Source organism: Cygnus olor, chromosome 2, assembly GCF_009769625.2.
Source record: "Cygnus olor isolate bCygOlo1 chromosome 2, bCygOlo1.pri.v2, whole genome shotgun sequence".
NCBI lineage: Eukaryota > Metazoa > Chordata > Aves > Anseriformes > Anatidae > Cygnus > Cygnus olor.
In genome coordinates, this window is record NC_049170.1 from 112775873 (window position 1) to 112799309 (window position 23437).

The 23437-nt window shown below is 43.0% G+C and overlaps 1 protein-coding gene across 3 annotated transcripts in view; it reads right to left on the reverse strand.

The window, feature by feature from the left end:
* Window positions 1-23437, reverse strand: part of KCTD1 (potassium channel tetramerization domain containing 1) — a 66931-nt gene that overhangs the window by 20164 nt on the left and 23330 nt on the right. For 2 of the 3 annotated variants that reach the window (XM_040550227.1, XM_040550228.1), the window contains one exon: window positions 13331-13509. In XM_040550227.1, coding sequence (XP_040406161.1) covers window positions 13331-13494 — 164 coding nt within the window. In that variant the 5' untranslated portion in view covers window positions 13495-13509. Of the gene's footprint in view, window positions 1-13330; window positions 13510-13952; window positions 14156-23437 lie in introns of those variants that run through there. The other variant, XM_040550225.1, reaches the window with a different exon arrangement.

The following is a 23437-nucleotide window of genomic DNA, read 5'->3' on the forward strand; positions in this document are numbered from 1 at the left end:
TTTACTGGCACTGGGTTTCACCAGCCCTGTTTTTCCAGACCCCACCCCGTTTATTTTGTTCTGTCTGCAGCCTCCTCAGCTTCCAGCTGATGAAGCTTTCATAACCACTCACCTTCCCCAGTGGAAGCAGTTTGCAAAGAAAGACACCGAGGCACACGAGCCGAAGGTCCTTCAAAGGACGGGATGGGGCTGCTGGAAGATGTGCTCCTGGAGCAGCCTCAGCCTGGCTCTCACAGTGCTGCAGCCCTCTCCTCCTGCAGATTCAGGGACAGGCTTTGAAAACAACATGACTAATTTTTCTCCTGAGGATGAGAACTGCACCACCAGCTTTACGATTTTAGCACGGTAAAAAAGCCGGGTGTATGTTCTCCATCGATTCCTATGGCCCGTTGTGTTTTCAGGACTCCATTAGTAAGAGAAGGAAGGAGGACTCGCACCCCTTATTTAGCTGCTTCGCATTTTAACAGCGAATAAAGTGACCCACATAGAAGCTAAATGCAATTGAAAGTTGCAGCCATAGCAGCTGTTTCTATTTTCAAACCAATGCTTTACACCTTATAATGACACCAGACAAGCAGCGACTTCCAGCAACATCCTTTTCACCTCTCCTTTTGTTGAGCCTACCAAAGAGAGAAGCATGAAACGCACCTGATTAGGGCTGTTATTTCTGTATCTGAAGTGAGGAATTAGAGGCTCACCTGGAACCAGACCTCTGCAGCTTGGAGAGCAGCATCCATTCAGTCAGAGGGAGCTGCGCCATTAATCCAAAGTGGAAAGGGGAAAGTGCAATTGTAGCTCTGCTGATGAGTTTATCTGGCTTAGCTACTAAGCAGGGAAAGGCCGGCATGAAAGGCATGGCCCAGGGCCCAGCTTTATGAGACAACAATAATAGAAGCTGGAAAAATGAGAATGCCTGACAAAAAGCGGGGCCTCCAAATACACATTAGCTACTGAAAAGCGGAAGCTTTTCTCTCCTTGTCCTTTCCCTTGAGTTAGGTCTTCCACACGGAAAATACAAGCAGGGAGGCATCTTTCCCCTAGCTTACTTCGTGCCTGTAACAGCATGCTAGCAAGACTTAAGAAACATTCATTCAAAAATAAGACACTGGCATACTGGGAGTCAATCATGATCGGCAGCAAAATGACTTGAAAACCAAAGAGCAGAAAACATATACAGTAGATATGTCTGAAAAGTAACTGTCTGCTTTTCAAATGCCTGCTGGTGACTTCAGCCATAGCCAGCTGTACCAGCAGCACTTGGAGAACACGCAAATCACCTCATTGTTTCAAACAGAACATGCGGTGTTTCACGCGACAAGCTCCAAGTAGAAAATTAAAAAAATACATTTTTGAAATTCTGCAATTATACAGCTAGTAGAACGGAATTTAACAGCAAAAGTGAATAAACAATAGGTTTTGAGGCTGGAGAAATTACCATCGCGGTGTTATCTAATCTCTCCCCAGAAGTCAAGAATTATGACTAAGCCCTTCCAACATAGATGCAGCCTGAAATTCTATGTCAGAAGTATGTCCAATTGCATTTGGCAACCCTTTGTCAAGAGAGAGGCTGAATATAATTGGATGAATATTTGAAGTGCTTCATTATTCATGTAGGAAGGCTAGGTAGAAAGTATTTTGTAGTCCCAAGACACTCGAGGGTGTGCGTTATTGGGTAATAACCAATTAGGAATGTTGACAGCACTCTGCCTTTAGGATCACTATGGCCAACAATGCACCTGGGTGGATGATGTTGTGCAAAAGCACACACCCACTGCTTACTGCCCAGTTTATTTAAGCAAACCTTTCTCTAAAGGAAATGGAGGACACCCCGAAGGACGTAAGCTTGACAAGTCAGTTGCATTTTGGAATACCGTCTTCGTTCTTCCCGTTGCAGCTGCCCTCCAAAAATACATTTTTTCAATAGTCCTCCTGGATTATTGATACTACTGATTATTGGAATTGATCCTCATTTATTATCTCTTTTATTTCATATAATTTAACAAAGAGCAACATGCTTATTACTTGCAGCAAGGAAACACTGACAGCAAAAAATCAGCTTCTAACCACACAATCTGGTAAAATAACACCAGCAAACACTGCAAACTGAGAACAGCTGAAAGCAAGTATCTTCCTTTCATGCTCATCTAAGTAAAACATACAAATCATTAATACAGGCATGCAAAAAATTTAAAAAACGTCAATGTTTAAAAACTAACAGTTGTGACACACTCAACTCACAAGAATTTGAAATTCAACACCAGTTTAGCTCATGACAGTGCAGTCTAACCCCTTGACAACCTGCCAAAACAAGGCTAGAATGCACTGACAGCACACGACACTGGTTTTTTTCTTTCCTCTTTTATTCTCTTTATCATCGTAAAGCAAAAAAAAATCTGAAAGAAAGTTTGTATTCTGATCTAAAGCAAAGCAATTATTGTAATAGATGCCCAACAGGGCTTTCCTACCAACACAAGAGGCACTCAAAACTTTTCCTGAACGATTTGCTTGTGTTTCAAACATGTAAAATATGAAATCAATTTGTTATAAAAAGGAACATATCAGTTTTGCTGCAGCTCTCATTTTCTGGCTTGTATCGTATTTAGCCTATCCTGTGGCACTGGGAGCACCGCAGAGTTTTCTCTGAATTCCCCAAACACCACCTCACCCTCTCCCCCCACGTATCACCGAGATGATGATGTTTTGATGAAGCACCACACGCAGGCCCTCGAGATAATGGATTCAACGGGATACACTCAAAAGATCATTTTTCTCTTTTGTATTGACTGCCTGCACTGCTCTAAGACAGGAAGGGTTTTCATTTTTTATGCACGCTGAGAGCCCCCCAGGGCCCTCTGAACTGTTTAAGAGAAATCAATTCTCAGATGGGTGAAAGGGGCCTGGTGGAGCTCCTTGAATGGGGTGGCTGTTTTGAGAGGCTTCCCCCCTGGATCGCCAGCAAGTTTGGGCAGACCAGGAGCCATCTCCCAGCCCGGCTGCTCTCTGGCACGGCGGCACTTCCCACCGTTTAAGCTCTGAGGTTAGTGCTCGCGCAGAACTGTAATTTATCATGTGCATATCGGCAAGAAAATAAGAAGAAAAGTTCTACAGAAGCAAAATCATCACCACTGCCGATGGAGATAAACAGCAATATTGCTGCTAAGCAAAGCAGTCCTTGGCACTCGCATAGCGGCAGGAAACCATTGCCCCGTGACAAGGTTTTAATACCCTGACATTGTTGCAATTACATCCAGGCAACCTAACAAAACACATTCACTGTATGGCAGAAAATATTTCCAATTCAACGTTGCAACATTTATTTTTTAATTATAGCACAAAGAATGCTTTTGGGGTGTGGAAGGACGTAATCCATCATTTGCTCTGAAGTGACACACTTACGGGAAATGCCCCATACTATAACTTTCTACGCCGCAAGAAGTAACTACAAGCAATGTCTTGGGCAAGGAATGCAAAGAGCCTGGGTGTGGCCTGGGAGATGCTGCTTCTCCCTCCATCTCCCTCCCTGCCAGCGGGAGCTGAAGGCAAGCCACATTTTGCTGCTCTGGACTTCAATCACTCCCGTTTCACACGTGTGTGTGACACAGCTCAAGCCAGCTCCCTGCCTGCAACGCGCCTCGCATGGAAAGGGCTTCAGCAGTTCGGGTACAGACTGCGCCAGAACACAAATACAACTTTTAATTAAAAGGAATGGTATTTTAATAGGTCACTTAAAGAACAATTATGCCTACCATTTGACTGACAGACGAGTCACATTTTAGCATGAAAACCCCACTGGGGTCTAGGAAGTAGAATTAATCTTTGTCTTTATAAATTGATGAGCTACTGAAGCATACTGCCATTTTACTTAATATTGCTATGCTCTGCCATTTAATCTTATGAGGAAAATCTCTGTACCTTTCTATCACTCTCCCCTTTCACCTCCTTCACTCCTTCACAAACAAAGTTGATTTACAGAAACTGAGTTGCCAGCATTGCTTTCCTTCAACCAAGTGCCTGTGCTGCAAAATGCAGTGGTGCATAGAAATATAAAGTATTGGTCTTCAGTAATTAGCTTGGGTACCACAGGCAGCAGAGCTGAGTTAGCTGGAAGCAGGATAAACGAGTCCAGGTGGAGCGTTGTACTATATTGTTCTGAGCATCAGAGCTAACCCAAGTGTCTATGCAGACTGAGCTGTGCAGTGGAAGGACTGGGTGGAAAGGTGACCGTCAGACCACTGCTCTCCTAAAGGCATGCTCCTGCAAAGCAGGCCGTGAGAACTAGCTACAAGCTCAACTCAAGCACTTTCCAGCTGTTACAGGAACCCCTTGATTCTCTGAGGCAGGCAGAGTGCCTCAAAAGTGTCTAGAAGATCGTCCAAATGAGTTGCAGAGACAACTGTGCTGGATCTAAGCTAACATACGCATCACAGTTAGTAATACTTTACTTAGATCACCGATTCAAAGATTCAATGGAAGAGATTGGTATCAATGAGTCTCAGAGCATCCTTTCAGCTGATGTCACTATGAATGAAAGCATCATATGAGATATCCAAAAAAATAGGCTGGCTGATTACCAAGGAAACTCACCATTAATAGGAGTCAGAAACCCAATGGTGCATGGGGAAAGAGGGACAAGAAGCAAGCAATGTGCCTTGATCTGGTCAAGTAAGGATCACTTGTGATCTTTGTGAGCTCTGACTCCTTCTGACAGAGACAGAAAAACACAGGTGAAGAAAAAATGAAGACAAAACAATGAGGGAATTCAGATGGCAAAATTAAGCTTGATGCTCAGAGCTGAATGCGGACAGAAGAAAGATGCAGTCGAAGAGACAGCGACATCCCAAGAGCTGAAGATTATAGGGAAAGAGACTGAGAATGAATGACAAAGGAGAACTCAAGCCTGTCAGACGACAGTTGTCTGGTTATGACACAACTGCATTTGAATACACTGCAAACCAGTTAAGTTAGAGGATGTGTTCACATAACAGAAACTGGTGACAATCCCACAGTATTTATGCATTGTTTGTATTAGAAAGAGCACAGATAAACACTGGGTCCTAAGCAGTTTTTCCAAATTCCTATGCAAACTTCGCAGATATATCCCCAAATGGCGAACATGCTTGTATGCCTGAAACCCAACACGAAAACAGATCATTACCAAAAAGACGACAAATCAGAATCTACGTTCCAAAGCTCCAAACACACCCAATAGGTGGCCAGGCGTTGACAGCAAAACTGGAAGCCAAATGTTTACTTCTGCAATTGCGTACGTAGAAGATGCCAATTTCCTTAGCAACTGCATTGCAGTTCATGAAAGACCAGAGAAGAGCAAACAGCCCATGTGGCAGCAGAATCAGAACCTAGTGCTAACGTACAGAGGTCCCCGAGTGCAAGGACTGAGTACAGCGAAAGACAAAACAAACCGGTGAACCTCAAGGCTATGATTCAAATCTGGACCCAATCAGAAATGACCGATAAGCCCAACACTTCAGTGCCAAGCAGGAAGCTGCCACCTCAGCTTCTCATGAGCTCGTCCTTATCAGAGCAGCACAACCCACAGGCTGAGCACTCCCTTTTCTCTGAGTGTTTTCTTGGTCAGTTAGAATGAGCAGTACAGCTCGGGTGCCTTTATGCTGGCTTATGAGCCACGCTACTGGGCTACAAGTCTGAATGCTACAACAACTGCTCCTCACTAACAGATTTCCACTCATGGAGCTGAAATCAAGCAGCCTGTGCAATGAGAAGATTTCTTGGAGCACTGACCCTTCACAAGCAGTAATTAATATCCCCTCTTCTTGCTGACTGACAGCTTGAACCAAACCATACCACCTCACAGGGGTACTTACATGGCCTACTGGTACATGGACCTGTGAGCCATGCTGACAATAGGGATACAGATTTTCTTCTTTTTCCTCTAGAAAACTATTTGCTACCTCAGAAGACTACCAGCCTCAGAAATAAGGAGATGAAGCCTTTCACTTTGTAACGCTCATGAATGTAGAAATTTCTTCTGAATTTGTCTATCCACACCATCATACTCATGCAGCCATGGCTAAGCATGGCATGAACCTGTGACAGAAAGTCCCTGGGTCTGCATATGTGTTAGGAGTACTCTAACAATCCACCATCTTGATTTCACTATTATTTTACGCATTAGACTGCGAAAGTCTACAACAAGTAGAAAACTATTTTTTTAATCCTACAAATAACTAGTACACAAAAACAATTTTACTGACACTTATAACAGGAAGACATCACCTTGATGGCCCCTTTCAGTGATGACTCACTACCAGTTACTGACCACATGACGTGAAAACCTACTAATCTGACCATACTATTTCTTTCACCCAGTCACTAGCCACAAGCAACTGCGATGGCTTGCTGACCTTGCTAGGTAAACATAGCACAGGACTAAGATTCAGAAAATATTCACTTCTACCAAGGAGACAGTGATGGCTGACCTGTGGTGATCATTTGTTGAGGCAAAGTGAGGTCAATATATACCTTGAGTTCAATATACATACCTAGAGATACAATTAATCTCGGTTCAGCCATGACTAGAAAATACCCCTCTGAGCAATTTATTGACAGATGCGTGTTACAAAAGATGTCTCTTTACAAAATCAGTTGTGTAAATTCTCTAAATTTCTTGAAACAGGAATGAAGTATACTATCATTTACTGTTCTATTTCCCCCCCAGATCTGTATACGTGGTCACAGCGACCAAGACAAAATAAAGAACAGCAGCCCAGTAGTAAGAAACACCAGTTGACAATGCAGAAGTTTTAAACTTTGTTGAACTAACTGTATTGTGCATGGTCCTTCTGAATCAGCATTTCATTTTTCACTGATATATGCTTCTGATGATAATAATGTCATCAACTGTTTCTATCACAGTTACTGGCATCTATAAATATTTATGCTTCGAGACAGCAATCTTTTAAACTTTCAATTCTCATCACAAAGCATTTTACCAATTGCTTTTTTGTTAACCTTGGTAGGAAGCAACCAAAGCTCGAAGTCAAATCAGTTATCTTGGGTCACAGAACACATCAGTAGTAGAGTGTTGTCCTATTCCAAACCTTTTTTCTTACCACAAGACCATGCAGCAATCAAATGATGAAATATAAAAAGTGAATAATTAGATGAGCAAGCCAGGGTAGGTAACAAAGATTAAACCAAGACTTTGCCAACCTCTTCTGTCTATTCCCCCTTGCCAGGAAAATAAAAAATAAAAAAATATTAAAAAATTGCCACCTTGACCACTCATACTGAGGCAGCTGCCTGAGCATAACAACATTGAAAACTCTCAAGGGAGCTTGCTCTTTACAACTTACAGAAGAAAAAGTTGTATAACAAATTTAGCACAGTGATTTAAGTAATAATACTTCAGCCAGCTTTGATGTTGCTACTCTAGAAAGATCACCAAATAGTTCTGCTGATACAGTTGTGCCTTCCAGGAAAACGAATTCAAATAAGGAGACTAGAAGTAAAGATGTAATAACATGCATTCTATTAGCATTTTCATAAAAACAGCAACAAAAAAAAAATCAAACAAAGCTCATTAATTAGAAAACTTAGCTTTTTTTTTTTTTTTGAATGACTAGCCTCATATGACAATAGTTTGAGAGGTACCATCCAACATGAGTCAGAAACAAGTAAGAGGACTGCTCTCACGGAGGTGTTGCACGGGGACTCCTGTGCACGGTGTAGAACAGCCCCACCACAACAGGCCTCCTACCTAACAAGAAGCCTCCAGCATGGCCTTGCAACCTGCAGAAGCATGAAACAATGGACACGTCTTCTGGAACTGTGGACAGTCTTCAGACTGCAGAAACCGCCAACGCTCTGGAACAGGTAAACAGCAGTATCCTGCCTAAGGTACAGGATGTCCTTAGGGGTTCACATATGTAACCTACGAAGGGTAAGGCCTGCTCCCAAACCGTCAGTAAGGGCCACGGGCTGTCTGGGCATTTTGCTAAGTGATTTTATGCTATTGATGCAAAAGAAACCCTCGTCAACCAAAGAAGCCAGTGTCCTAACTAGATCCAAGTGTGTGAAATTTAATTTCCCTGAGGGCTGAGAGTGAAGATTGGGTAAGAAAACTGGGACATGAATGGATTGGTTCATATGAAAACCTGAAACAGCCCTGGGCAGAAATTTGGAAGTATTGTGAAATACTATACAAGAAGAACCCATCTTTGTATGCAGGGAGTAACTCAAGATGGGAGATGTAGCAACGCAATCAAATACCCCAAAAGGTTTTAGAAGGAAAAATATCTAAGGTTTTTAAGAAATCTTCTGATTTTACAGTAGGAATACAGGATGTGCCGATCTGATGCCATAGAATTATGCAAAGGTTTGCACTGTGCGACTCGGACAGAACTAATTAAAAGTCCAGATGCTTTGAACCTGTGACAGACCACACTGCTGATATTGCTGATAACAGAGATATCAGAGAGCTGATGCTCATATGGATCAAAGTCAAACATCTCATTTAGCTACGATAGTCATTTGAGGTTGTCTTAGCCTGGTGCACAACAACTTTTGGTAGATACCATACAGACAGCATAAAGGCTGAGAAATGTAGGATTGCCATCTCCAAGCAAAGGGTTTGATCTTATGCAAGATGATAATACACAGAGAAGGTGAGTAGGCTGCTCAGGTCCAAACGAGAACTAACAGACCTGTACTTCCTCCACTCATAATCATAAACTCTACAAACTCAAGCCACTTTCCTCAGACTCTTTGGTGACCGTAAGGAACAATGGAAGAACTTGCATGTGCCTCAGCTCTCAGGTGAGAAAGGCACTTCTAAGAGATCCTCATCTTGTATCCATCTTCCCATTAAAAAATGTGAGGCTTATTCTGGGTTGTAGAAAGCAGGCTCATTTTTGAAAATCTTCATTTGCAAAAAAAAAGTAATACAAAGTAATACGATAAAAAAACAAAAATCAGTGCATCCAAATCTTTAACAGATAACTGCGTTGCCAAATATTATCCTGCATAATCTAGTTCAAAACAACAAATTCTAAAACCTCGAGACTTCTCACAGAGTAGAAACAACCACATTTGGTCCATTCGCATGGACATATGCATCACCATTGGTCAACAACTGGAAAACAGAAGGAACAATCCACACATGAGTAAATGCAACAAAGTTTACAGTATTGTAGGGACAAGGTGCACAAAAGGACACTTGCCCCTGCTCAGGTATTTAAAGAAAACTAGCTTTTTTTTTTTTTTTTCCCCCAGCCTTATATTAGGCCTTCTTGGTGGATATACTGATTCAATTTGCCTTTTCATGAAGCCTAACTCCGGCAAATTTTATTATTCAGCTGCATGAGATCATGTCTGTGGCATGGCTTCACTGATGGCTTGGGAGAACCTGAAGTCTGTTGATGAGATAAAACAATCATATGAGATCTTCCTTGTGAAAACAGCAAGTTCTCCCTGGTCTGAAATATAAACTGGGCTCCCCTGCATTCTGTACTGCTGATTCGTTATGAATTGTATTTTTTTAAGCATTATTTCAGCTTCAGAATTTTACATTCCAAGATTACTTAATTCAAAGATAAGCTGCTTGTCTGCTGGATTTCTTCACTGCAATCAGCCTTTGGCCAGAATACAGTTAGGTCCTAATTCCTTGGTTTCTTCGTAAGAGTATCTGAGAGAAGCCCTTGATGGTCTTTCCATAGCAAAGGGCAAGGACCCAGCATCAGCAGCAAGATGCTTTTATACTCTCACCTAGGTTTTCTCTGGAGGAATGGATGGATACTTGTCAGTAGGCATTTTACACATCAAGTCACAAACTGGTTCTGGGGATCTAACAAAAGAATTACAGAAAACGTGCCCTGCAAACTGCAAGTCTTTACCTGGTACCATTTACGGAACCCTTTTTAAACCACTCTTTGCAATTCCTACTATACTGTCCAAGAAGGGGAGAATGGAGAGGCACAAGAAGAGATGTTACTGAACCCAAAAGGAGAAGGAAGAGCACACTTGCTCCAAAGCAAAGACTGCTCTATCAGGATAGGTCTCCTCCATACCGGCAAGTCACAGTGACTCCAAAGCTGCTGCTTTGGATATCACCCTTTCAATCTCGCAAAGAAAGATGACTCTGGTACCTGGCCCACAGATGAAAGGTTCATTTTAGGCTTCTGGCCCTTAGACTGCATGTAATACGAGTCAGGAGCCTAATGACTTTCATGTCTCAACCTGTTAGATGCTGGAGCCTGCAACCTATGCCTTGACTCATCCCTGGAGCAGTGCTCTTTCAGGCAAGATAGTCAAGACCTTATTTTTCAAAGACAATACTTCATGTGACAGTAAGCCTCAGGAGGCTTCAACTCACCCAAAGAGATTGGTGAGACCCTGTCTTAGTTTCGATTTCATTCACACACACGATATTGGTAGAAAAATAAAAAATAAAGCAATGTTGACCAAAACCTTGGACTAGAGTAAAACAGCATAAAAAAAAGTTAGTCTGTGGATACAGACTGATCGGGTCAGGCTACAAGGAACAATTTCTACTAAGGCCCATATATTACTGGATAATGCGTACCCAGTGCTCACCATATTTATACACACACAGCATTGGAAATAAATGTTAAGGTAAGATCTCACAGACAAAAAACAAACTACAGTATCATGATTGCCAGCTTATTGCTTCACGCCACAGTCTTGACATCCAAACGAGTTTAGTAATTGCTCTTTTGAAGCTGCTAATGTTAAAAAAAAATATCTCAAGTTCTGGAAGTGTCTGGGAATTCCAGATTCTAATAGCTGTGCTGGAATTATTCACTCATCAAGGGGTTCAAAAGACACTTACTGTCAGAACTGAAACACAAACGCATGTCAGAACGACTTGAAACAGAATGACTATAACTTAGAGTTTGGGTTTTCTTTAAATTATGTTTGAAGAGCTTTAAAATGTTTAATTTATTAAACCAGCTTTGATACTAGAGGCATAGCTTCCACTTTAAAGTGTTACAATAGCTCAATTGAATGCAGAATGTATTAAGCTTAAATTCCACTGCCACCAAACACACTTATGAAAGACATTTCAGTGTTTCTTCACTTAAAAAGGAATATGCTGTCCCGGTGAATTTGACATGGAAACAGAAGCTGCATGCATTATTAATAGAAACTGCCTTTTCTACTGCACTGAAAGAAGGAATACACAACAGGAAGGCATTTCCCTACAGTTTCAGACACCATCACTACTACAACTACTGAGAAAACGCTAAGTAATCACCACTCCTAGTAGCTGAACACAATCAGGTCCTAAGAAAAGTTTCTGAAAAGGGTAGATTCCATTTTTGAAGAACAGTTCAAGTTTTTCCAGACGTTGCTTCAATCTCTCCTGGTGGGCCTTTGCTTTGGCAATGCTGCTATTACTTTGCTCTGCCTGGCCTTCCTTGAGGAGGCTGTCAGAAGAAAGGCCATGTGTTCAGCTGTTTCTCTTTCATATGCCTTTATTTACCATTCTCTTCCCATAGCATTGTCAGCTCTAACTGTTAGAAGCACTGTCCCAGTCCTACCTAAAACTATTTAGACAATGCTGCAGAGGCAGTAGTACCAGCGAAACCTACGCTTAGAACAAAATCATATCCCATGAAGTGTATCTTGTACCCTCCGGAAAGGCAAGTTAGAGTTGTGGGATCAAGAAACTCACAAACTCGCCTCTGGTCTTCACCCTCTACAACCCAGTAGCTAAGGGCTGATGGAAACAAAATCTGAGCAGACAAAAGAAATTCTCTGAATAAACGCTTCAGTTGTGAATTGCCGTTATTAAAATAGCTGAAAATAATAGGCAAAAGCGACACTGGAGACCAGTCATGTGATAGGACAATAATTAATAGAGGGAATTGCTCTTGAAGCAGAAACAGAGAATTGGCTGCTTGAATTGCAATAAGGATCTTTCTGGGTAATTGTTAAATGAACCACTTAACTGAGATTCAACTGGAGCAATAGGATTCCACCAAGACATGGACTAACCTGAATACTTCTATTCTAAGTTTCTCTTAAAGCCTTAGTCAGGACGGATTTAATTTCTTTATGTCCCAGCACAAGAATTACAAGTCTCATCATGGTGGACAATATCACTCAAACCATTCACAAAATCAACAAAAAAAGGGATCTCAATGCTATCAAGAATGACAATGCTGCCAAGTGCCTCTGGCCAAGGATCTGACAGACTGCACCTTCCTTCTTCCACTAAACCCCCATGCACCAACCCATCTTTCCTGTTAGAAGTAATGAGACCTGGCCTCACCTTTCTGCAGAAGGAGACATGTTAAGGTAGCAATGGGGCCCCTCTGGGTCTTCCACTCCAATGAACCCACAGACTTATGTCGATGATGCTACACAGAGTTTCTTTTCTGCCTTAGCAGTGCAAAGCTCAGAGAGAGAGGCGTGCAAATGGCTGGGGGGAATGGGAGCTGCACCTTAATTTCTTCTCTGCTCCCTGCTCAAATGCTGGTGTGGAAAGACCATGAAGGTAACACTGTCTTCCCACAGGATCAGGCAGTGAAGGGCAAGGTGTAGACTAATACTGCAGACACGATCAACCTCTGATAACTGATAACCACTCTTAGAATTATAATATCACTACAATGTTTATCTGCCACCACCACCACAAAACATCCACATACCATATGTTCAATGAACTCTTGTTCTCTTAAAGCTGTGCTTTTATTACATCTACTCTACATACACTCTTTGCTCATGCACCCCAAATTTTTCTAACCGCTTAATGCTAGTAAGATACCAAAGCCACTAAATTCTCATTTAGAAGATATATAAAGTGAGAGTGAAGAGTCTAATTATGTAAAGATCCTAAGATTCTATAAAAAGTATGAAGTTAATGCTGTCCTATATTCTGTTACATACAACCTTGCCTTTACCTCAAGTGACACATCTGCAAATATACTCTGACAGTACAGGAAAGTAGACCCAAAAGAAAAAAAAATCCCAGCACTCCCACATCAGACTTAAATTCAGTACCTATACAGTTTTTGATTGTAAGAAACCACAGAAAAGGTCCCAGGCATCAAACCAGAATCCTATGTGGTAGAAAGTCAGCCTACTTTACCATCAACTTTGTTTGAGTACATAAACATATGGATCTGTAGAGATGCCATTTGTCTGGAACACAGTGGAGCAGGGAAAGAAAAGCCAGTCTCTAACCTCCTACGAACAAAGAAACCTAATTTAATTTTGAAACAAAAGGAACTAAATTTATCACTCTAAGACAGCCCAGGGATGTCCAAGCATGAAATTGAAGAAAAAGAGTTGCCACAGACATGCAGAACAATCTTTTTAAAGTTACCTGGAATCGGGATATTTTGTAAGCGTGGCCAAGCTGCTGGTATACATGTGCCCACCCACATCAATGTGAACTGGTGCGTTGGATTTTGTGAGTTGTGCTGGAGTGGGGATGCCTTGATTGTTCAATGGAGATGCAGGGGATCTAGTGATCAGAGGTCTTGACATATTGGGCCGACTGTCCTGTGAAGAGATAGATGTGGGTTAATGATCTCCTTGAAAACCTCACAGAAACCCACAGTCTCGAGTCAACAGCACTGTCTCATAGTCTCAGCTTATGATTTTTCATCTCATTAAAGCACAGACAAATATTTGGCAATTTTTAAAATCAAACCAGAAGTCTTAACTGGCTACGTTTTAAGTAGGTAAAGTGTGGCAAAATACAACGACCAAACCCAGAAAGTAGAAACCACGTTCAATACAACAAGTTCTTCCTGAACGCTGCTCATGACAGAGAGAAAAAAATCTCATTCTTGCATTTCAGAGCTGATAAAGGCTCTGACAAAAACACCACGAGAGAAAGACTAAGAACAATTACTGTTTTAATTAAAACCCACAGGTAGAATCTGCGCTCCTTCCCAAGCCCTCCACAGTCATTGCGAGGCAGTCAGAAGAGAAATACAAACCCTCAACTCCTCCATTCTGCACACTCTTCTCTCGAATTTCCAACTCACATATCACGGAAACCGAAGCAGAAACACCCGGACTAGTCAACTGTTCATGCACTGCAGACCACTGGACATCGACAGCCTTTGAGAAAGACATTTTCCATTTAAAAGTTATACGTATAGCGACAGATGCCCCGGCGTGCCCCACATAGGCGGCGGGTCTGAGCGGCTTCCCCGGGCAAGCGAGCTCGGAAAGTGGAGCAGGAGCAGATGCTTGCTGATGAAACCAACTTTTAGTCACAAAGGCAGAGATGTAACGCCGGTAAACAGCGCGCTCGTAGTCTGTGCGCCCAGCAGGGTGGGGCAGGGCAGAGCGATTTGCTGGAGCCAGTAAGGCAGGCTGCATTCAAAGTTGGGGATTAAAATAGAAATGCATTCGAGAGCGGTTTTGAGACAAGCGAGCTTTCTGCTGAAGGAAAGCTCCACGCACGTTGGAACCTTACAGAGATGCCCTGAGAACTAAAAGCCCTTGCAAATTACCAGGTTTTACATTTAAAAGGTAAGCAAAGCAGCGAGAAGTCAGATACACTTCATCACAAAACTCTCTTTGTTCTTTCGACACATCTTTTAGCTGCACAAGGTAATGGCTTCTTTGTAAACATCTCCGCAGAGCCGGGTACTAAAACCTCGCAGAAGCAGAGGATTGCGGGGAATTTGGGCCGGCGAAGCCCTCCGCTGCCGAAAACATTTATACATTTTTCATGGCTGTTAAAGATTCAAAGCATAAAGGCAGCGTGAGCCAGGTAAATGTCTAACTGAAATGATTTACAGGCCAGCATTGCACAATAAATCCAAGTAATATGTAACAAAAGGCATCTATAAACCACAAGGTACTTAACTAATTTTCTTTCATACGCAAAAGCAAGCTTAGGTCAAATACTGATAAAAACGAAGGGGATGAAGAAAAATGCCTACTTTAGATGTTGAGGGGGGAGGGTTGGGTTTTGTTTTTTTTCCCCTGTTTCTGTATAAGCAGAAGTTAATATATTATTTGCAGAAATACCACTCTTAATCACTACAATTGCTCCAGGAGGTGCCTGCAGCGCAATGAAGACAAGTCCAGACAAAATAAGGTACACACGCTATGCAAAACTAATGTCTGCTATAAATGCTATGTGGTACAACCACCACCCAAGATGCTACTGATCTGCAGCATGATATTTAGTAAAATAATGAAGAAAAAATGAAAAACAACAACTGGAAAGGCGAAAGTAAGAAGGCAAGAAACGATACAAAATGGGGAAAAAGCACACTTTGGGGGGAAGGGAACACTTTTCAGTGCTCAAAAGCTGGCAAACAATTTGAAAAATCAACAAAGAAGGCTGAAACTAAAATGAAAAATAAATTCTGTAACTTGTATGAAATAGATAACATCACTCCCCTCACCAGGATCCTCCCTGTCAGAAAAACACAGCCCTGTTACAATTTAGCAGACTGCAGCACCAAGGAGCCTGTAATAGTTTTTCAGTTGGACACATTCTCCTGTATATCCTGCCTGGGGCTGCTCAGGAGAAAATGAACAGATTTGCAGGGTTAATATTATAGTTAGGCTGGGACCTCGTTCAGCATAGCTGTGATAGCACTGGGTGTATGAAATGGGAGAAGGTGGCGTAGGATAAACATCATCGTGAGGATGGGATATTGGTCAAAGGACCAGGGGCCTTTCACAAGGCAGAAAGAGGTACGAAAAAAGAACTGGTTTCCAAAAGTGAGACATAACCAAGCGGCCCTTTACGAAGTTTACTTACTAAAACTCCCAAGAAACATATAATAAAAGTACATATAATTTTACATTAAAACCTTTGCTATTTTATTTCACCCTCCTCCTTTTTCAACATTCCCCCTTCAAGTTACCTGCAGTCATCATGCCTCAAAAAACAATGCCCCATATACTCAATATTTAGATATTAACAACTCTAATGCTAATATAGCTCCAGCCTTAGCTCACAAAGAGCATTTCCCTGGATGAAACGTGTTCACTGCTGTTTTGGCGGCTACTTTGAAATGAAGCAATAGTATTACTATTATTTCTACCATTTCTATCCAGTTGCCCTGGAGAAATTAATGCAGAAGTGGGATTCAAAGAACCGGGCGATTGAAAACCAGCTTCTTTTATGTGGCGCAATCCACCAGCGCAGCAGTGAAGATCACCGCTCTGACATTTGCTTAACAGATTGGAGTTAAACTGTTGTTTTAGTTCAGCTATGAAAAAGATGATAGGGACAGATAGTCTCTCTGAAAAAATATGCTGCTTTTGCTGGATTACTGCAAATATGAGGTGAACAAGCTTAGATAAAAAAAAAGCGGTTAGGATAAGACACTACTGGTAAATTAAGCATCCACTAACATGAAGTGTTTACAAACACAATTCCTTAGAAACAGTTAGAGGAGGAGAGAAAGCAGTCATGGAAATCAAACTCAGTGGGACCCAGCTGATTTCAAGCTATTTAAAACAGCTGATGATAAAGAGGGCTGAAAGGCTCTTCAGCAGCCTTCCTTGGGGTGTTCAGTCTCACATAGGTCCCTCCATGACCCAAGAAGGGTTTGTAGCTCAGTCATTGCTGCTCCCACCCGGCAGGGAGATCACAGAGGTTGTTTTGCGCCCCAGGAACTGCACCAACTTTGTTCACGAGCGGGACACAAAGCACAGCCAGAGCCCACGCAGGCTATAGGGGCAGCAACCTTCCTGATCTGCTAGCAGTTCATTTTTCACTTGGTATCTTTTCAAATATTTCAATATTTACCCCACGGAGAATTAAAAAAAAAAGAACAGGAAATCTCACATTTTACACCACTTCCTGTGGACCAAAATGCTTGAAATACCTTTTAAACATTTATCATTACTAGCACTCTATTTTTTTTCCCAACAACTTTTCAAACTAATGAGTTCAGATTTTAAACAGAGAATGAATTCATTACTGAAACTACAAACTCAGAAGGGCTACTAAAAATCTATGCACTGGGCAGTTTAAAGATATTTAGCTTTCAACAGCAAGCAGTTAGTTGGCCCAGGATGTCAGAGTATATTTGAACCTGCTTCTCACTTTCTGCCCTAGGCAAGCCTTTCTGGAGGCTCAACAGAAAAGCAACCTTGCCTCAACTCCTCCTCCCTGGACGTACAAAAATCCTTAGGACTGAGAAGCCTTCCTACCAAAGGGGACCGAGGGTCGTGGAGGAGAGCTTTCAGATCTCTTCTCCTCCCTGTCTTCTTCTCACCAACTCCATTGAAGAGCGTTGGTAAAGAATGAGCCTTTACATACAGGCTGACAAAAACACAGTAGCTGTAGGGCTGAGATGTGCACCAATGCCATTGGCTTACCAAAGAACAACACAGAAGCCATGTCAATCTTCTGGTAGCAAGTGGAAGAAATAAGAGATACCTGGAGAACATGAGCTATTAAAATGTGCTGCTAAGTGTACAAAATCAAAGAGACAGGAGGCTTCCTCCTCCCCTGAAAATATGTGCTCGTGTTAGGCTTCTATGATTAGAAGCATTTCAGAAGTGTTATTTACACTCTGCGGTCTTGAGCAAAGTCATTTCAGTTCCCTTCTTAAGCCGGGAACCCTGACAAAAAACACAGCACTACAAGACAACCCATGCTCACCCACTGGAGGACCCATGCTCAAGTACAAAGAACCTACCTGACCCACAAGACTGGGGGGATCATTTTTGGTTGTGGGCCAAGGCATATCTGGTCAGGGTTAATATAGCCAACATATGCCCAGGAGCCAGCCCAGCTCAAGCAGGAGCATATAAATGCTACTCAGTATACTGCTGGTCTAGGCTTTGTATGAAATTGCAAAATTATCAGATCCTCCCTGTCACAATTCAAACAATTATCACTGCTGAGAAACTCAAAATTACATATTTCAAAGTTTCTTGGATTTTGGGGGGAAGGTGGGACAAGCTTGTCTCATCTAGACCAGGCAGCAGAAAAGACAATCATGCAACAGCTTATTGTATTGCATCAAATCCATCTGTATCCATTATCTTTTCTTACAATAGAAAGTCACAAGAGAGAGGTTTCTCTTCACAGCAGCTCCGTGCTTAGGAACCACCTCAAGTAGCAAAAGCAGACAGCATAGTCACCCCAGCAATCTCTGGCAGAAACATCTCCTCCAAAGATATGCACCCCACTGTGTGGAAAATGAATCCAAATGGTGAAAAAAACTTCAGAAGACAGAGGCACAAACGCCTATTCCTTCAGTACAAAGTAGGAACCACTCAAATCTCATGGACAGCTGTGTGCCCCAACACTGAAATAAACAGTGGGCTGATGCTTAGGGGTGTCTGAGGGGATGCACGATACCCTGGTTCAAGTCCCTCATCCAAACCAGGAACATTAGGATGACCCTCTCAGATTTGGCTCCTGCAGAAGCGTCCTCGTTTTGAGGCCACACTTTTTCAAAATAAACATTTCATTAAAGATTAAAAAAAAAAAATCATGATCATGTCTCACCACAATGCTTAAGCAAGTACCCCCCACTTTTTTTCAATTCAGCAAAAACAGTCACCACAACAAAGAAGCTGGAGAATATATTTATTCAATATAAACAATATCAGTAGAGTACAAACAGCTCTTCTGGAAGGTTTAACAAGCACACAGAGATATAGAGCTACGTGTCCAGGAAGCCCAGACACTTTCTCTTGGAAGGGGAAAACCCAGCCCTGGGTTCCTCCATGGGCTGAATCCTCACACAGAATTCTCTGGCTACAGCCATGGTATGCCACGTCCACAGATGACACCAGGTTGTGCTGGCCCCTCAGAAAGAGCCCACAAGGTATTCAAAAGATGACTATGTGCACAGTATGGAGTGTGCCAGATGCTTTTCAGTCTCCTAAGTCATGTGTGCCATCGTCATGCTTCTCCTCACCTTCGTTCTGAATAACACAGGCACCAAGAAGTGGCCCAGGCCTTTGGCAAAAGGTGTTTACACATGAGCATATCAATTCTCTTTCTTCTGCTTCTTCACCCTTACCCTGACAGGTGGTAGCTCTCTGAGGAGATGGTTGGGCTGTACTGGAGCCACTGGGTCTGCAAAACAAAGAAGTAACGCATCACTTTCCCCAGTGAAAATCTGCCGATTGTGCTGTAATGTTTTGCCTTTCATCAATATAATGAGTGTTCTCTCCCTTGCAGCTGCGAGCTTTAGGACTGCTGACTCTGAACATTAAGAATTGCGTTTATAAAGCAAAACTCCAAAACAATTGTGTTTGAGTGCTGCATGAGAGACAGGCCCAAAACACTATCAGATGCAATTTAGTGCCACAGTAAGCTGAGATACTAGGTCCCCTGAGATGCAATGGTAGTAGCAGAAGAATTATTTTAGACCTCTGGAGGAAAAGCCTCATTTTACATCCTGAATGTCTGTCAACATGTGATGGAAGACCAAATTATTCTATACAAGAAAGCCAAGTACAACAGAGAGCTTGAGAAGTTAGGAGGGTTTTCTTGAGATGCTGAAGCACTTGAGTACAGCACAAGGCCAACTACTACACCAAACAGCTGCTCACTGCCCGCCACCAGTGCCATGTCTGCAGCAACCAGTACGATTTGCAGAAACACAGGCATCAATGCATTTTATAACAAGGTGGATGCCACATGGCTGCTTGAGAGAGAGGACACAGGTACCTGGAGTCCATCATAGCCAGGGGGTAAGGCACAGGCCATCAGAAGATAATGACATGGCTGAAACCATCTCCTAGAGGTAAGGTCTTTTGCATCGTGCAATAGCCCAAACACAGACCAAATCTACAAAGGCAATGATGAACCTTTGTCACACCAGAGTGGCTACAGCGATGGTGAGTGGAGTGCTTACCTGACAGGCCAATTTTAATTGCTATATCCTCCTTGTCCCAGAGGTGCTGTCCCCAGCAGTGGAGCGCTGATTCTATCCCTTGAGACGGGGATCCCTTGCTTCATATCCTGCACACTGGCTGCTCACAGCCTCCTCAGGATCTGGGCACTGCCAAGCACACCTGGCAGTCAGTGCTGCGAGCGCTGGAGAGAACATGGTTGCATTTCCTCGGCATAACAAGCCTTGCTGGGATTTCACCGGAGCTGATCAGGACCTAGAATAAACGCCACAGGTGCAGAGAACCAAGTGCAAGGCAAGGGATCGAGGGAAGAGGGAGTGCTGCCTACCTGCAGACTCAGGACAGCTAAAAGTGCCCTTGGACAGGAGCCTGAAGATGCTTTGAAAACCCCAACACCCAGGTGGACAGCAGCCGAGCATGTAGCTCACGACTAACTTCAGCAGAACAGCTCTAACCACACCTTCATCAGAAACTGTCCACTGAGAGCTTAAGAAAATCTCTAATTAACTTGAGAAGAAGGCTTTAGGGATAAGGGCAGGGGCTATGCTTATACCACTAGTGCAGCAAGTCCAAAATCTGGAAAAGGTCAAGTTTACAGAGACAGGATATATCTTTTCAAGTGCTTATAAACTTTTCTGAGGCTTCCCGTAGGCCTTGAAACTGCATACAAAAGTTTAATACCTCCCTCAAGTTATTCTGTAATTTGGTACTCTTTATGGGAACTCAGCCCCTTGCCTGTTTGGGTAGGCACTGCTGAGGCCAGCCCAAATGCTTTCTTTTATTACCTTCAGGCCCTGCAAGTAAAGCTCTATTCTTCTGCACTACCTACCCATTTCTTGCTGTGCACACCCTCTACACTTTGGTCAAGCCAGTGGTGAGTGTGGCTGCCACAGGACTTGACCTAAGCCCATACTGCAAGCAGGATCTTCTGCATACATGCAACCCACTGCACTATTAAAATAAAATCCCCATGAAACTCGGGGGCCCAGCCCCCCCCCCAGCACACATCCACTTTGCTTTTCTTAATGGAAGCAGACTTGTACGGTCTCCGGGCTTGCTGCTGATTGGATTCTCGCTCAAAAAAAGTGGCAATTTAATTTACAAGCAGAACCGGATTCGAAAGCTGCTCCCAATTACCGTGCAGCACACAATGCCCACCCGACACCATATAATCACAGGGTGCGCATCCCAGCACGCAGCTGGCAAAAACATCCCGTAAGCACGCGGGAGGACGCAGGAGGACATCAGACCAAAGGTCAACAGACCTGCTGTGCCACTTCTCATGGCGTCCCAAGATAGGGATGGGCTAGATACCTGCAATTTCAGGCCGTTTGTTCCACGGGGAGCTTGTTTGTTCTGCACCGGCTTCTACTCAAACCAACAATAAAGTTGATTTAGGAGTGACCAAAAGGAAGTGCAAGGCCCAGCCTGAGCCTTCCCAAAGTAACGTGCCCAGCCCCAAATACGTGAAGGTTTGCACAGCCGGGCACCTCAGTCACCTCGCTCAGCCGCCTGTGTTCTTGCAGACAAAAAGTGGATCCTGCCAGATCCGGCAGAAACTTTCACAAGCCACCGACTGCCAACAGATCCCTCAGTCTCGATGGAGGAAGGCCACAGTCATCTCAGACACCTTTATGCAGTTATTTTTATTTTTTAAAAGGAAACACTTACACAAAGATGAGCAGTCCCTGGGAAAGAGGCTTGCAGGCCTGAGAGCGTTTAGCAGCCTGGCAGCCCTGCCCACAACACTACAGCTGATACAAAAAAGCCTTTGCTTCTGCTGCCCCAAGGACAGTTTCATTCACTTTCCTTTAAACCTGGAAAATAGGTCACTTTTCTTCTCTCTTCTCTATCGAACCTCAGGTAGCAGAGAGGAGGTGAATTCTCTTGCTCTCCGTACCACAGCAAGCACATGAAGGGAGTTTCACCTTCTGGCAAAGGACGGAGGTGACAGACCCGTTCTCCTCTGCACAAGGCTTCAGTTGTTCCAGCAGCAGCGTTGATCCACACACCTTGGACCACTTCATCCCTGCTGCAGGAGGTGTGGCCTGCCAGTGCCTTTGCAGATAAGATACCTACCTGCTCTGGGCCCTCGTCCAGGGCCTGTACCTCCTTCCTGGAGGAGGCAGCTGCCTGAGCAGCTCTCCCCAGCCCTTGGGAATAGGCAGCCAAGAGCAGCCAGCAGCTCATGCTCTTGATGACGGCCATGCAACAGCCACCTCAACCCCACGTGTGTACGTGGGGTTTGGATCAGGAACAGAGGTGGGAAGGGGCAGGGAAGCTCCGAACACTGGAAACCATCTTCTACTCCTCCCAGGTGGACACCTCGCAGCTTTAGATGCTTAATAGCCTAATTTTTGTCAGACTTCTCACTCGAGTGTTGCCTTTCATCCACTTCTAGTAGGCACTCTATGCATATTTTGTAAGAGTCTTTACATAATAAAAGCACAAGGAAAAAAAAAAGGCAACAACAAAAAAAATACAACACTCCCTCCTGGGTTTAAAAGAAAAGAACTTACGTTTGCCAGGACCATGTTGGTACATTTGAATGCAAAGTTAAACAACTCCTTAAAGATGCTGTCAAAATTTGAGCGGGGGGGAAAAACAACACCAAACAACAACAACTGGTTACATTCTTCTTGTACTGAGTTTGCAATTTGTCCCATAATCTTCTGGTGAGAAGCAACACCAAAAAACAAGCATTGCTAAAATCTGTCTGTTTTGTTTGCGAGTTAAGATCCTATCAGCAGTACATGAATAAAGATTACCATCTTGAATTGCAGTCATATCTGAAGATTTTAAAGACTCATAAAAATGCAGACTTCAGTGGGATAACTGGAAGATTGTCATTAACTGTCAGAACTTGAGAAATGGGCCTTTTCTGCAAATTTGACTCACAACCCCAACAGAAATAAGCCCACACTACCTTATTTAAAGTTAATTTACACTACAGTTTGAATAGCACCTGCCCTTGGGCATGTTCCAGAAGAACGTCTACCTTTTCACAAAGCCAGGCTAACACCCATTGTAAAACTTCCAGAGGCACATTAGATGTCTATTCTCCCCCCAGCAATTTCACCCTTAGAAGTAGAAGGAACGCTGCCAGTTACAGCCTGTGCTGAGGAAACATGAGTTATAATTTTACCCTGGGAAAATTGCTGAACTGGGAGCTTCTGGTGTGGCATAGGTCTTGCCTTCGCAATCCAATGGTTCTTTTGATTCAGAGAGGCTTTGAAAGGGTGGTGATGAAAAACATAGCCTCTCCCTTTGAATCAGCCAGCCGCCTGCTTTCCTCTGCACTTTTTAAATTTGTTTTATTAATTTGCCTAGGAGCAGAAAGAGATAATACTGACCCATCTGGAGCACACGCGTTTTCGGACATATCAACAGAACATTATCTACTTCAGATTGAACAAGAAGCCAACAGAAAGAACCATCTCCAGACTAGCTGAAGAATTTTATATCTGGAATCACCTTAAAAAAAATAAAAAACCAAAAGCCTCTGTTAGCCCTTCCTGCCTTATGAAAAGGAAACAGACAAATTATAAGGATCCAATAAAACTGTATCTATGAAATGCGGTAGCACACTCAAGCTCTAAGCACTCTCCAGATGTTTCTTGCAGCA